Raw genomic sequence first — 14,680 nt, forward strand, 5'->3', positions numbered from 1 at the left:
GAGGTTGGGGTCTGGGTTAGGGGGTAGGGTTAGAGGTTGGGGTCTGGGTTAGGGGGGTAGTAGTTAGAGGTTGGGGTCTGGGTTAAGGGGTAGGGTTAGAGGTTGGGGTCTGGGTTAGGGGGTAGGGTAGAGGTTGGGGTCTGGGTTAGGGGGTAGGGTAGAGGTTGGGGTCTGGGTTAGGGGGTAGGGTTAGAGGTTGGGGTCTGGGTTAGGGGGGTAGGGTTAGAGGTTGGGGTCTGGGTTAGGGGGGTAGGGTTAGAGGTTGGGGTCTGGGTTAGGGGGTAGGGTTAGAGGTTGGGGTCTGGGTTAGGGGGTAGCTAGCTAGAGGTTGGGGTCTGGGTTAGGGGGGTAGGGTTAGAGGTTGGGGTCTGGGTTAGGGGGGTAGGTTAGAGGTTGGGGTCTGGGTTAGGGGGGTAGGGTTAGAGGTTGGGGTCTGGGTTAGGGGGGTAGCGAGCTAGAGGTTGGGGTCTGGTTAGGGGGTAGCTAGCTAGAGGTTGGGGGTCTGGGTTAGGGGGTAGGGTTGAGGTTGGGGTCTGGGTTAGGGGGTAGGGCTAGAGGTTGGGGTCTGGGTTAGGGGTAGGGTTAGAGGTTGGGGTCTGGGTTAGGGGGGTAGCTAGCTAGAGGTTGGGGTCTGGGTTAGGGGGGGTAGGGTTAGAGGTTGGGGTCTGGGTTAGGGGGGTAGGGGTTAGAGGTTGGGGTCTGGGTTAGGGGGGTAGCTAGCTAGAGGTTGGGGTCTGGGTTAGGGGGTAGGGTTAGAGGTTGGGGTCTGGGTTAGGGGGTAGCTAGCTAGAGGTTGGGGTCTGGGTTAGGGGGTAGAGAAGAGGTTGGCTGGGTTAGGGGGAGTAGAGGTTGGGGTCTGGGTTAGGGGGGAGCTAGAGGTGGGGTTGGGTTAGGGGGTAGGGTTAGAGGTTGGGGTCTGGGTTAGGGGGTAGGGTTAGAGGTTGGGGTCTGGGTTAGGGGGTAGGTGCTAGAGGTTGGGGTCTGGGTTAGGGGGTGGGGTAGGGAGAGGTTGGGGTTGGGTTAGGGGGAGGGTTAGAGGTTGGGGTCTGGGTTAGGGGGTAGCTATCTAGAGGTTGGGGTCTGGGGTTAGGGGGTAGGGTTAGAGGTTGGGGTCTGGTTAGGGGGAGCTAGCTAGAGGTTGGGGTCTGGGTTAGGGGGTAGTAGAGGTTGGGGTCTGTTAGGGGGGTAGCTAGAGGTTGGGTGGGTAGGGGGTAGGGTTAGAGGTTGGGGTCTGGTTAGGGGAGCTAGCTAGAGGTTGGGGTCTGGGTTAGGGGGTAGGGTTAGAGGTTGGGGTCTGGGTTAGGGGGTAGCTAGCTAGAGGTTGGGGTCTGGGTTAGGGGGTAGGGTTAGAGGTTGGGGTCTGGGTTGGGAGTAGTAGAGAGGTTGGGGTCTGGGTTAGGGGGTAGGGTTAGAGGTTGGGGTCTGGGTTAGGGGGTAGGGTTAGAGGTTGGGGTCTGGGTTAGGGGGTAGCTAGCTAGAGGTTGGGGTCTGGGTTAGGGGGGGTAGGGTTAGAGGTTGGGGTCTGGGTTAGGGGGGTAGGGTTAGAGGTTGAAGCCCCCGCTGGCCAAAGTGTTACCAGATGGGGAGCTGCGTCTCTCTGTGGAGACCGGCATGCAGCTTTAGTCTTTATGAGCCTGCAAACACACACACACACACACACACACACACACACAGACGCACGCACGCACACACACACACACACACACACAAACACACATACATACACACAGACTTACACGCTCACAAACACCTCTCTCTCTCTCTCTGGGGTCTCCTGGAGTCAGTTAGTGGGGTCTGTCTGTGTGTTTACAGGCCGCAGTGTGTGTGTGAACAGAGCAGTGCTGGTTACTGTCATGGTGTAATGTGGATGTGGACCTGTCTGTGCCTCTCTCTCTCTGGGTATTTGGGAGAAAACAGGAGAAAACATCCATCAAGCACATAAAGACATAGGCTGCATATAAAATAGGAACCAATTCCTTATATAAAGCTTTACTTTTAATCAGAGCCCTATAAAGGGACTGAGTTGTGTTGTTATATGTGTTGTGTTGTTATACGTGTTGTTATATGAGTTGTTATATGAGTTGTGTTATATGTGTTGCTATATGTGTTGTGTTGTTATATGTGTTGTTATATATTGTGTTGTTATATGAGTTGTTATATGAGTTGTGTTGTTATATGAGTTGTTATATGAGTTGTTATATGATTGTGTTTATTGTTGTTTGTATATGTGTTGTGTTGTTATATGTGTTGTTATATTAGTTGTGTTGTTATATGTGTTGTTATATTAGTTGTGTTGTTATATGTGTTGTGTTGTTATATGAGTTGTGTTGTTATATGTGTTGTGTTGTTATATGAGTTGTGTTGTTATATGTGTTGTGTTGTTATATGTGTTGTTATATGAGTTGTGTTATATGTGTTGTTATATGTGTTGTGTTGTTATATGTGTTGTTATATTAGTTGTGTTGTTATATGTGTTGTGTTGTTATATGAGTTGTGTTGTTATATGTGTTGTGTTGTTATATGAGTTGTGTTGTGGTGTTATATGTGTTGTTATATGTGTTGTGTTGTTATATGTGTTGTTATATGAGTTGTGTTATATGTGTTGCTATATGTGTTGTGTTGTTATATGTGTTGTTATATGTGTTGTGTTATATGTGTTGTTATATGAGTTGTGTTGTGTTGTTATATGTTATATGTGTTGTGTTATATGAGTTGGGATGGTTTCCAAGACACAGATTTAACCTAGTCTGGACTAAAAACCTCTTTCCATTAAGAATGCTCTGTCCTGGACTAGGCTCTGTGTCTGGGAACCGGTCAATAGTACTGTCCTGGACTAGGCTCTGTGTCTGGGAACCGGCCAATAGTATTATATGAATGGTGTAATGTTGTTGTTTGCAGGCATCTGTCAGCAGTGTGTTCTCTGGCTGTTCCAAGGGAGAGGTATATGATGTCCCCGGCATTGTTAGACGAGCCTCTCTCTTCCCTGTGAGTCTTTTTCTCCTCTCCTCTCCTCTCCTCTCCTCTCCTCTCCTCTCCTCTCTCTCCTCCTCTCTCCCTCTCCTCCTCTCCTCTCCTCTCCCTCCTCTCTCTCCCTCTCCTCTCCTCCTCTCTCCTCTCCTCTCCTCTCCTCTCCTCTCCTCTCCTCTCCTCTCCTCTCCTCTCCTCTCCTGTCTTCTCTGTGAGTCTCTCTCATCCTTTCATTTTGCTCTGCTTGACTGTATCTATCTGTTTCCATGCTTGGTGACTTGTTACAAATGTGTACCAACAGTTTATGTACATTATCTGAATGAAGACATTGAGTTGTGGTGTCTAATAGACCACTGTGTGAATGATTGACAGGCATCAACAACACCGCAACATTTGACCCAGACGGCGTCGTCGATGGCAACCTATGAGCTGGAGAGACAGTTTGACACCCTGGGCAGTAGGGGGCGCTGCAGCCCCAGCCCCAGTCCCAGCCTGGACAATGTATGTCAAAAATAGCTAGCAATCCCCTCAATCTTACTAGCCTCGTTATTACCAGACAGATCTCGCAAGCTTACACTCTGTTTCGCTACAGTAATCAGTCTGGTAATTACGAGGCTACAATCTTACTGCATCTAAAGTCGATCTAGCGACATCTCAATGATCACAGAAGGTTTTCCTACCAATGAAGTCTCCATTTGAAATGTCATCGTGTTTTGATTAAATCTTTACCTTTTGTCAATGTTCATTCGGTCCTCAAGAGAACCTTCAAAACATATTGTGACGAAACATTGCAACCCATGAACATCTGCACTGGGAGAGACAAATCAACTCCCAATAAATGGACCTGAATGACACGTGTACTTCCTGGTCTCTTTTATGATGTAATCTCTGACTTTTCCACTTTAGTGTTCTAGTTCCTATATGGTGTTACATACTGTAACATCGTGATCTATACTCACCTTTCACTTCCTGTCCCCCCCCCCCCTCCCCCTCCAGGTCTATGTTGTCCCTCCCCCGGTGGTCCCGGACCCCAGCTATGACATCCCTATCCCGTTCTCCGGCCCTCCGGCCTCAGACACCCAGCAGAGGCTAGTGGCCGGAGGCTACAATCCCTTAACCAGCCCCCAGAGACAGCATGGCAGCTACAGCACCCTCCCTAAACCCAGCAAGTCAAACTGGATCTACGATGTGCCCAGCTCTCCTGAGAAGCCTGGTGGTGAGTCTGGGTACTACACACACCTGCCATCTGGTGGCCAGCCTGGGAACTACACCACCCTGCCCTCCAAGGACCTGAGCTCTGCCAGCCAGCTCTACGACACTCTGACCCGTAACTGGTCTGTTCAGGGCTGTGGATCTGCTCAGTCCTTCTACGACATCCCCAAACCCAGATCCTCTCCCCAGGGGTCCCAGGACCCCCCCATCCCCCCCAGGGTCCTCCCCAGGGCTCCTCTCTACAACAGACCCCCAGGGCAGAGGCAGACGGATGAGGAGCGCTGTGTGTACGCTGTCCCCCCCCGGGAGCAGCTCTCAGTCTCCGTCCCCCAGCGAGGACACCATGTCCCACTGGAGTGTCGGGGGAACTCTGGCCCTACCTACGACCACCCCAACCCCCAGGGCAGGCTGCAGAGGGGCCGTCTGGGGCTAGTGGCTGGTAGGGGAGACACTCTGCTACAGGAAGAGGATGAAGAGAGAGGAAGAAGGTCAACATCAGACAAACAGAGGATTAGCACAGCCTCCACCTCCTCCACCTCCTCCTCCTCCTCCGACTCCCTGGTGCTGTGCTCCTCCTCCCCGGAGCCGCAGCGGGAGGTGTGTCTGAGCCAGGAGGAGGCGTGTCGCAGGCTGCACCTCCTACAGCAGGAGGTGTGCAGGGAGGTGCCGCGTCTCATGGAGTTCGTCTCTTCTCGCTGGAGGAGCAGGGATCACCTGGGAAAGCACCTCACGGAGATCAGGTCTGTGGAGAATGAGATCAGTAATGATTCTTGTTAATATTCTGACCAGTGAACAAAACAGTCCCTAAAATGGTGCCTTAAGGAATCCCTTTATGTACAGTATTATATATATAAATAAGGTTATTCTTCTTAAGGTCTGAAACGTGCTGTATTAAAGTGGACAGTTAGTTGAGCATCTACTGAACATCCACAAGCCATCTATTTGGGACTACCATATCCAAAACAAGTGTTACCACTAATTCTTCCCAACTACCACCACCAGGTCTGCAGCAGAGGGCGTGGCGGGGTCGGTGACCTCCTTCCTGACCTTTGCACTGGATGTGAAAGGTAATGCCCGGCGCCTGACTGACTCCAACCTGCAGGCGCGTCTCCAGCGCCAGCTCTCTGTGTTGGAGGACTCCGGCATCATCCTGCAGCAGGCCGTCAGCTCCCTGGGCGTCGCTGGCTGGCCCCTCTCCTTGCTGGCCCAGGATCCCGCTCAGAACCACACCCCAGACCAGCTGGACCGCCTCGTCAGGGTAACCAGGACCGTCCCCGAGGACGTCAAGAGACTGGTGTCCATTGTCAATGCCAACGCCAAGCTGCTGTTCCGACCCACAGAGAAGAGAGAGGCAGACGGACCCAGTACCAGCAATAATACCAGTACCTCGACCAGTCAGTTTGTGAAGAAGAGGACAGAGCAGGGAGAAGACTCAGGAACAGATCATCATGACAGTGTCCAGGTACAGGTTAGTCATTGGTTATCTGGACCATATATATCCAGGTACAGGTTAGTCATTGGTTATCTGGACCATTATATATCCAGCTACAGGTTAGTAATTGGTTATCTGGACCATTATATATCCAGGTACAGGTTAGTAATTGGTTATCTGGACCATTATATATCCAGGTACAGGTTAGTAATTGGTTATCTGGACCATTATATATCCAGGTACAGGTTAGTCATTGGTTATCTGGACCATTATATATCCAGGTACAGGTTAGTCATTGGTTATCTGGACCATTATATATCCAGGTACAGGTTAGTCATTGGTTATCTGGACCATTATATATCCAGGTACAGGTTAGTCATTGGTTATCTGGACCATTATATATCCAGGTACAGGTTAGTCATTGGTTATCTGGACCATTATATATCCAGGTACAGGTTAGTCATTGGTTATCTGGACCATTATATATCCAGGTACAGGTTAGTCATTGGTTATCTGGACCATTATATATCCAGGTACAGGTTAGGGGGGTCATTGGTTATCTGGACCATTATATATCCAGGTACAGGTTAGTCATTGGTTATCTGGACCATTATATATCCAGGTACAGGTTAGTCATTGGTTATCTGGACCATTATATATCCAGGTACAGGTTAGTCATTGGTTATCTGGACCATTATATATCCAGGTACAGGTTAGTCATTGGTTATCTGGACCATTATATATCCAGGTACAGGTTAGTCATTGGTTATCTGGACCATTATATATCCAGGTACAGGTTAGTCATTGGTTATCTGGACCATTATATATCCAGGTACAGGTTAGTCATTGGTTATCTGGACCATTATATATCCAGGTACAGGTTAGTCATTGGTTATCTGGACCATTATATATCCAGGTACAGGTTAGTCATTGGTTATCTGGACCATTATATATCCAGGTACAGGTTAGTCATTGGTTATCTGGACCATTATATATCCAGGTACAGGTTAGTCATTGGTTATCTGGACCATTATATATCCAGGTACAGGTTAGTCATTGGTTATCTGGACCATTATATATCTGAAGATTTGCAAAGCTTGATATGACACACATTCATAGTTCTGTATCTTGATCCTGATTTAGAAAAGTACAAATAAAGCTTTCTCTTTACTAGTTTAAGGCTGGTTTCTACTTGGTCTAACACGTCTGTAGACCATTTGACAACTGTAAAACAGCCTTTACAGGGTCATTATATTTCTATAGACTTCAAAGGCACAGCTTGATATAACACCCATTCATAATGCTGTATCTTGATCCAGATGTAGAAAATTGAAAGTAAAGCATTGCTCTCTTTTTCAAATGAAGAAAGAGTTTGAAAAACAACAAATTAAAGTCCTGGGAAAACAGAAACCCAAAATCACTTCCATCAAGCCTAAGGTGAGACTTTCCCGATGCTCAGAGGAATGCATTTCTTATAGTCAAGTACTGAAACTCACAGAAAAGCCTCAAATACTGTAGACTGTCCAACACACAGCAGCGCCTGCCACTCCTCAGTGGGAGCTAGGTATTAGTGGTGGAGATATTAGCAGCGTACCTTATAATTACAGGCAGCCTGGGAAGCTTCAGCTTTATTTCTCTTCCTCTACTGGTGAGATTCCCCTGAGGGAACAGGATGTCTGTCTGTCTAACTAACCATCTTTCTTTATACCCTCTCTCTCTCTACCTCCCTCCTCTCTCCCCTCTCTCTACCTCCCTCCTCTCTCCCCTCTCTCTACCTCCCTCCTCCCTCTCTACCTCCCTCCCCCCTCTCTACCTCCCTCCCCTCTCTCTACCTCCCTCCCCTCTCTCTACCTCCCTCCTCCCTCCCCTCTCTCTACCTCCCTCCTCCCTCCCCTCTCTCTACCTCCCTCCCCTATCTCTACCTCCCTCCTCCCTCCCCTCTCTCTACCTCCCTCCCTCTCTCTACCTCCCTCCTCCCTCCCTCTTCCCCTCTTGTTCCTCCCCCTACCCCCCTCCTTTCTTCCTCTCCCCCCAGGAGGACCAGAAGCGTCATGTCTCTGAGCCCCAGGTCTGTGTGGACGGCCCTAGGAGGTCTTCAGAACCCCTGTCCCCTAGGAAGCCCTCCATGTCTGACTCTGGTGACGCCCCCAGGAGGACCTCTGAGCCCCAGGGCTCCCTGTCCGCTAGGAGGCCCTCTCAGTCTGAGCCCCACGTCTCTGACACCCCTAGCCCTGCGAAGTCCTTTAACTCCCAGGTAGACAGCCCTAAGAGACAGCCCACCGTGTCAGAACATTGCCGGCTGTACTTCGGGGCACTGCAGAAGGCAATCGGTGTGCTCATCACCAGCCTGCTGGACAGCCAGCCCCCGGAGAAGTTCATCTCCCACAGCAAGCTGGTCATCATGGTAGGCAAGCGGCTGGTGGACACGCTGTGCCGAGAGGCCCAGAGAGGGGAGCCTGGGTCGGTGTCGGAGTCAGGGTTGGGGCCCAGCCAGAGCCAGAGCCAGGTCCTGCTGTGTAAGGCCAACCATCTGTGTGCCCTGTTAAAGCAGCTGGCAATAGCCACCAAGAAGGCCGCGCTGCATTACCCTGAGAGACCTCCTCTGCAGGAGGCCCAGGACTTTGCCAAGGAGCTGGCTCAGAGAGCACAGCACTTCAGGATCTCTCTGGACCTCTGAGAGAGACAGACTCTTATTTTATAGTCTAGAGACAGACCTTTATCTTAAGGACGCAACAGACCAGTGCTGATGAACAGTTAAAAGCTGTCCTCTCCCCTCTGACCACAGAACATTGCCATAGTGTTGAATCTGCACCGTTCATCAACACGCAGCAGGTGCTCCATAGCCGACGTTCATGTTTGTCTGTAGTTTCCTAGTCACCGGAGCTCTAAAAGCCAATTTATGCTTGATCTGAAAATGTGGTCGGAGGTGCCGTATGGATGGTGTGATGCAATTGCGGAGCCTCTGGATGCATGCAGAGGCCAAATTGAGCTCCGTACTGCATCGCCGTAGGCCGGCCAAATTTGTTAACAATGCGGAGGGCTCCGTATAGCGCCGCATTGACATGATTGGTTGACGGTACGTGAGGGCGGGACGTCCTGTATAAACACAAACTCACTTCCTTGACAACTTCCTTCACAACTGCTCGGCGAAGCGCAAGAAGTCTGAATGCCCTGACTTCTGCAGAGGCCGTATCATCCTAAAAAAAATATTTTTTTTATTTTTTGGTCATTTAGCAGACGCTCTTATCCAGAGCGACTTACAGTTAGTGAGTGCATACATGAATTTTTTATTTTTTCATACTGGCCCCTCGTGGGAGTCGAACCCACAACCCTGGCGTTGCAAACGCCACGCTCTACCAACTGAGCTACATCCCTGCCGGCTATTCCCTCCCCTACCCTGGACGACGCTGGGCCAATTGTGCGCCGCCCCATGGGTCTCCCGGTCGCGGCCGGCTACGACAGAGCCTGGATTCGAACCAGGATCTCTAGTGGCACAGCTAGCAATGCGATGCAGTGCCTTAGACCACTGCGCCACTCGGGAGGTGACCATGCAGCGCCTTTTAGGGAGACTGGCCCGCTCTGCAACCATTGTGCCATTCGTGTTATTGGAAAAAGGACCTCAAATAACATTTCCCCAGAGGACATGCAGACTAATAAAAACTAATTGCACATTTAAGATGGAATTTGATCAAGCAAAAATCTAAAATGTATTTACCAAGACATTGTATGTAATCGTATGTGACATGTATACCATAGGGATATGTTATTACTTGTATAATTGACTTCAATATCAATGGCCTGAATATTGTAGTAGAATATTTTGACTGTATTCTGTTTCACTGTTTCTGTACCAACCCAGTTAACCTACATCCCTCTACAACCGTATGTACATAGCCTTCTCAAAATACCATTTAGTGCATTCCTGATCTTAAAATATGATTGAGATTATTAAATAGTTGGAAAGAATTGTTTTTAAATCACAGCTTAATGAGATAAAAAAAATAAAAACATTTATATTGCTTCAGTGGTTTTGGTCTGTGTTCTGAATATGAGGTATACTAAGGATCAGAAAGGTCATTGTGTTACAGTCCTGTTTTGACCATTTTGTATCATAGCAAAACACACAGCAACACAGACAACACAGTCAAAACACACAGCAACACAGACAACACACACACAGACAACACAGTCAAAACACACACAGCCAATATGCAAACAACACCAGGCTCTGTCGTAGCCTGCCGCGACCGGGAGACCCATGGGGCGGCGTGCAATTGGCCCAGCGTTGTCCAGGGTAGGGGAGGGAATGGCCGGCAGGGATGTAGCTCAGTTGATAGAGCATGGCGTTTGCAACGCCAGGGTTGTGGGTTCGATTCCCACAGGGGGTATGAAGAAGAAAAAAAATGTATGCACTAACTGTAAGTCGCTCTGGATAAGAGCGTCTGCTAAATGACTAAAATGTAAAATGTAAACACAGTCAAAACACAGCAACAGACAATATGCAGACAACACAGTCAAAACACAGCAACAGACAATAGGCAGACAACACAGTCAAAACACAGCAACAGACAATAGGCAGACAACATAGTCAAAACACAGCAACATACATTATGCAGACAACACAGTCAAAACACAGCAACAGACAGACAACACAGTCAAAACACAGCAACAGACATTATGCAGACAACACAGTCAAAACACAGCAACAGACAGACAACACAGTCAAAACACAGCAACAGACAGACAACACAGTCAAAACACAGCAACAGACAGACAACACGGTCAAAACACAGCAACAGACAGACAACACAGTCAAAACACAGCAACATACATTATGCAGACAACACAGTCAAAACACAGCAACAGACAGACAACACAGTCAAAACACAGCAACAGACATTATGCAGACAACACAGTCAAAACACAGCAACAGCCAGACAACAGTCAAAACACAGCAACAGACAGTCAACACAGTCAAAACACAGCAACATACATTATGCAGACAACACAGTCAAAACACAGCAACAGACAATAGGCAGACAACACAGTCAAAACACAGCAACATACATTATGCAGACAACACAGTCAAAACACAGCAACAGACAGACAACACAGTCAAAACACAGCAACAGACATTATGCAGACAACACAGTCAAAACACAGCAACATACATTATGCAGACAACACAGTCAAAACACAGCAACAGACAGACACAGTCAAAACACAGCAACAGACAGACAACACAGTCAAAACACAGCAACAGACAATATGCAGACAACACAGTCAAAACACAGCAACAGACAATAGGCAGACAACACAGTCAAAACACAGCAACATACATTATGCAGACAACACAGTCAAAACACAGCAACAGACAGACAACACAGTCAAAACACAGCAACAGACATTATGCAGACAACACAGTCAAAACACAGCAACAGACAGACAACACAGTCAAAACACAGCAACAGACAGACAACACAGTCAAAACACAGCAACAGACAGACAACACAGTCAAAACACAGCAACAGACAGACAACACGGTCAAAACACAGCAACAGACAGACAACACAGTCAAAACACAGCAACATACATTATGCAGACAACACAGTCAAAACACAGCAACAGACAGACAACACAGTCAAAACACAGCAACAGACATTATGCAGACAACACAGTCAAAACACAGCAACAGACAGACAACACAGTCAAAACACAGCAACAGACAGTCAACACAGTCAAAACACAGCAACATACATTATGCAGACAACACAGTCAAAACACAGCAACATACATTATGCAGACAACACAGTCAAAACACAGCAACAGACAGACAACACAGTCAAAACACAGCCACAGACAGACAACACAGTCAAAACACAGCAACAGACAGACAACACAGTCAAAACACAGCAACAGACCGACAACACAGTCAAAACACAGCAACAGACAGACAACACAGTCAAAACACAGCAACAGACAGACAACACAGTCAAAACACAGCCACAGACAGACAACACAGTCAAAACACAGCAACAGACAGACAACACGGTCAAAACACAGCAACAGACAGACAACACAGTCAAAACACAGCAACATACATTATGCAGACAACACAGTCAAAACACAGCAACAGACAGACAACACAGTCAAAACACAGCAACAGACATTATGCAGACAACACAGTCAAAACACAGCAACAGACAGACAACACAGTCAAAACACAGCAACAGACAGTCAACACAGTCAAAACACAGCAACATACATTATGCAGACAACACAGTCAAAACACAGCAACATACATTATGCAGACAACACAGTCAAAACACAGCAACAGACAGACAACACAGTCAAAACACAGCCACAGACAGACAACACAGTCAAAACACAGCAACAGACAGACAACACAGTCAAAACACAGCAACAGACCGACAACACAGTCAAAACACAGCAACAGACAGACAACACAGTCAAAACACAGCAACAGACAGACAACACAGTCAAAACACAGGAAACAGACAGACAACACATTAGAACTCTATCGCCCTCAGGTGGTATTGAGTCCCTCAACAATAAACAGCTTTTGGAGAGAGATTGCCTGCCTGCCCCATACCTGGTTGACATGAATAGACCAGAACAGTGTATCCTTTGGGAGTTGGGGCACAATAAATACTCTACAGGACAGGAAAGTTTATCTGTGTGGGCAACTTCAGAACCCATTTCTCACCATGTTTGCTCTGTGTGCGGTTGTCATGTATCCCCATATTTAATGGATTTGACATGAAAATCCTTCCTTTGCCACCCTGCTTTCATTTGAATGGCTAGGAACAACAGGTTGTCATTCATACCCACGGACTCCTCCTCTCTCTGGGGCACGGCGGTACGTGTCCTTGCGTCACTGTGCTTCTTTCTCTGCCACAGACCGACACACATCCACAGATATGGCTCGGTGAGAAGGCACATGGCGGCGGCGGCTAACCATGAACCAAAAAAATAAATCACCAAAAAACAGTTCATGCATCAGTAGCAACCCGATTTCGTTTATTTTGGATTCAACCATTGCAACAACTGCCTTAGACATACAATTGGTTTTAACTGTCACGGGGGAGAGAAGCTAGCTAGCAACTTGGAACCACCCCCCTCTCTCTTCTCCAGTTTTACTGAGCTATTTTACTCGGTTTTTAAACAGTTTTTGGTTGCAATCGCTCTTTTTTTAAAGACAGTCATCATGGGTGTGCAAGGTTTCCAAGAATACATAGAAAAGCACTGCCCTACTGCCGTGGTACCGGTGGAGCTCCAGAAGCTAGCCCGGGGCAGTCTCGTCGGAGGAGGCAGGCAGAGACCACCTCAAAGCCCGCTACGGCTGCTGGTTGACGCGGAGAACTGCCTCCACCGGCTCTATGGGGGCTTCTACACCGACTGGGTGAGCGGCGGGCAGTGGAACCACATGCTTGGGTACCTGGCCGCCCTCGCCAAGGCCTGCTTCAACGGTAACATTGAGCTGTTGGTGTGCTTCAATGGCGCCATGGAGAAGGGCCGTCTTCACGAGTGGGTCAAACGACAGGTGAACGAGAGACAGACGGCTCAGCAGATTGTCAGCCACATCCAGAATAAGGGGACCCCTCCGCCGAAGGTCTGGTTCCTTCCCCCGGTGTGCATGGTCCATTGTATCCGGCTGGCCCTACTCAGGTTCCACATTGGGGTAAGTTAGCTAGCCGGCCGCTCGGTGCTTTTCCTCCCAAATGTAGCTGGCTGGCTAGTTTACCTTGCTATCTAGCAAGCTAGTGTTATGGATGTTATCTAGCGAGCTGTCAACTACTAGCAGAGACTTATACTTGTCTGAATCTTAACGAACCTTTTCGGAACTTGGATAATTGTGATGGATGGCGAACAAGCTACTGCCAGTTAGCCATGTTAACCAGGCAAGCGCAAAACTAGTAGCCTATCAAGTGAGAACTTGGATAAGGCCGGGCCTTCCTATAAATTTACTCGACACAAAAACAACGTTTAACATTGCAATCCGTGCATTTACCCAAAGTTCATGCAAGGTCAGATCGACATTTTGCACGACTTGACCTAACTAAAACTCCAGGAATTAAAACAGTAGACACGTAATTAGGTATCCAAGATAACTAGATACAATATATTTTTTTTTTGCTGCAGTCTCTCTCTTTCTCAGGCATTTAGTTCTTAATCAAGGAGGGCTGTACATAAAAGTACTTGTATTGTCTCTTGGTCACAGTGTAACTGAAAGTGCAATGAAAGCACAGGAACTCACTATGAATAATATAATAATAATATAATATGCCATTTAGCAGACGCTTTTATCCAAAGCGACTTAGTCATGTGTGCATACATTTTATGTACGGGTGGTCCCGGGGATCGAACCCACTACCCTGGCGTTACAAGCGCCATGCCAATTGAGCTACAGAGGACCACATAGAACATATCTACCACCTCTTAGACTTACTTTCAATGAGAATGACAGATCTACAACTTACATTTCTATGTGAATTTGGTCAGGTTGCCCAACAAGTTACAAATTGCAGCTATAAGCAAAACATACTTTTTTTGTGTGTTCAGTATGACACTGAACAATCCACCAAATATACTATAGTTTTGTGCAATGTCTCATCCAGAAATCAATGCTCACTCCCCCCAAAATCCTAGACAAAACATTCAATCTAGACAATCATTGTATGTGTTAGGCGAGACAGAGTCCATAACAAAGTTTCACTGGTGTCCTGTTCAGTGTTCGACTGAACTGGAAGTCCCACCCTTTCAGCGGTTCTATAGGCTGTCTGGAATCAGTGGCTATTGGCTGTCCCTGGGAGGCTGTCCCTGCGATTGGCTGTCCGTCCCTGGCATGGCACCGTCACTGCTGGGAGGGCTCCATGATCCTTTCCCAGCCCACAGGCCTGCTGGTTCAACTCTAGGACCCTCCCTCTCACCCTACCTTCGTCTCAGCTTCCTTCCCTGCTTCTCACCCGCCCTCTCTCCCTCTCACCCTCCCTCTCTCCCTGCTTCTCACCCTCCCTCTCTCCCTCTCACCCTCTCTCCCTCCCTCCC

At 48.0% G+C, this 14,680-nt stretch overlaps 2 protein-coding genes across 3 annotated transcripts in view; both read left to right on the plus strand.

The window, feature by feature from the left end:
- The window catches only part of cass4 (Cas scaffold protein family member 4), a gene marked incomplete at its 5' end in the record, with an annotated part of 34,236 nt that extends 25,525 nt beyond the window's left edge, over positions 1-8,711 (plus strand). The window contains 5 exon segments of one of the 2 annotated variants that reach the window (XM_045223645.1): positions 2,899-2,985; positions 3,340-3,468; positions 3,964-4,919; positions 5,182-5,647; positions 7,647-8,711. In XM_045223645.1, coding sequence (XP_045079580.1) covers positions 2,899-2,985; positions 3,340-3,468; positions 3,964-4,919; positions 5,182-5,647; positions 7,647-8,288 — 2,280 coding nt within the window. 2 annotated transcript variants of the gene reach the window in all.
- Positions 8,712-12,539: 3,828 nt separating this feature from the next.
- Positions 12,540-14,680, plus strand: part of LOC121578748 (constitutive coactivator of PPAR-gamma-like protein 1 homolog) — a 71,726-nt gene continuing 69,585 nt past the window's right edge. The window contains 1 exon segment of the mRNA XM_045223647.1: positions 12,540-13,313. Coding sequence (XP_045079582.1) covers positions 12,840-13,313 — 474 coding nt within the window. The 5' untranslated portion in view covers positions 12,540-12,839.

This window comes from Coregonus clupeaformis, chromosome 12 (genome assembly GCF_020615455.1).
Source record: "Coregonus clupeaformis isolate EN_2021a chromosome 12, ASM2061545v1, whole genome shotgun sequence".
Taxonomy (NCBI): domain Eukaryota; kingdom Metazoa; phylum Chordata; class Actinopteri; order Salmoniformes; family Salmonidae; genus Coregonus; species Coregonus clupeaformis.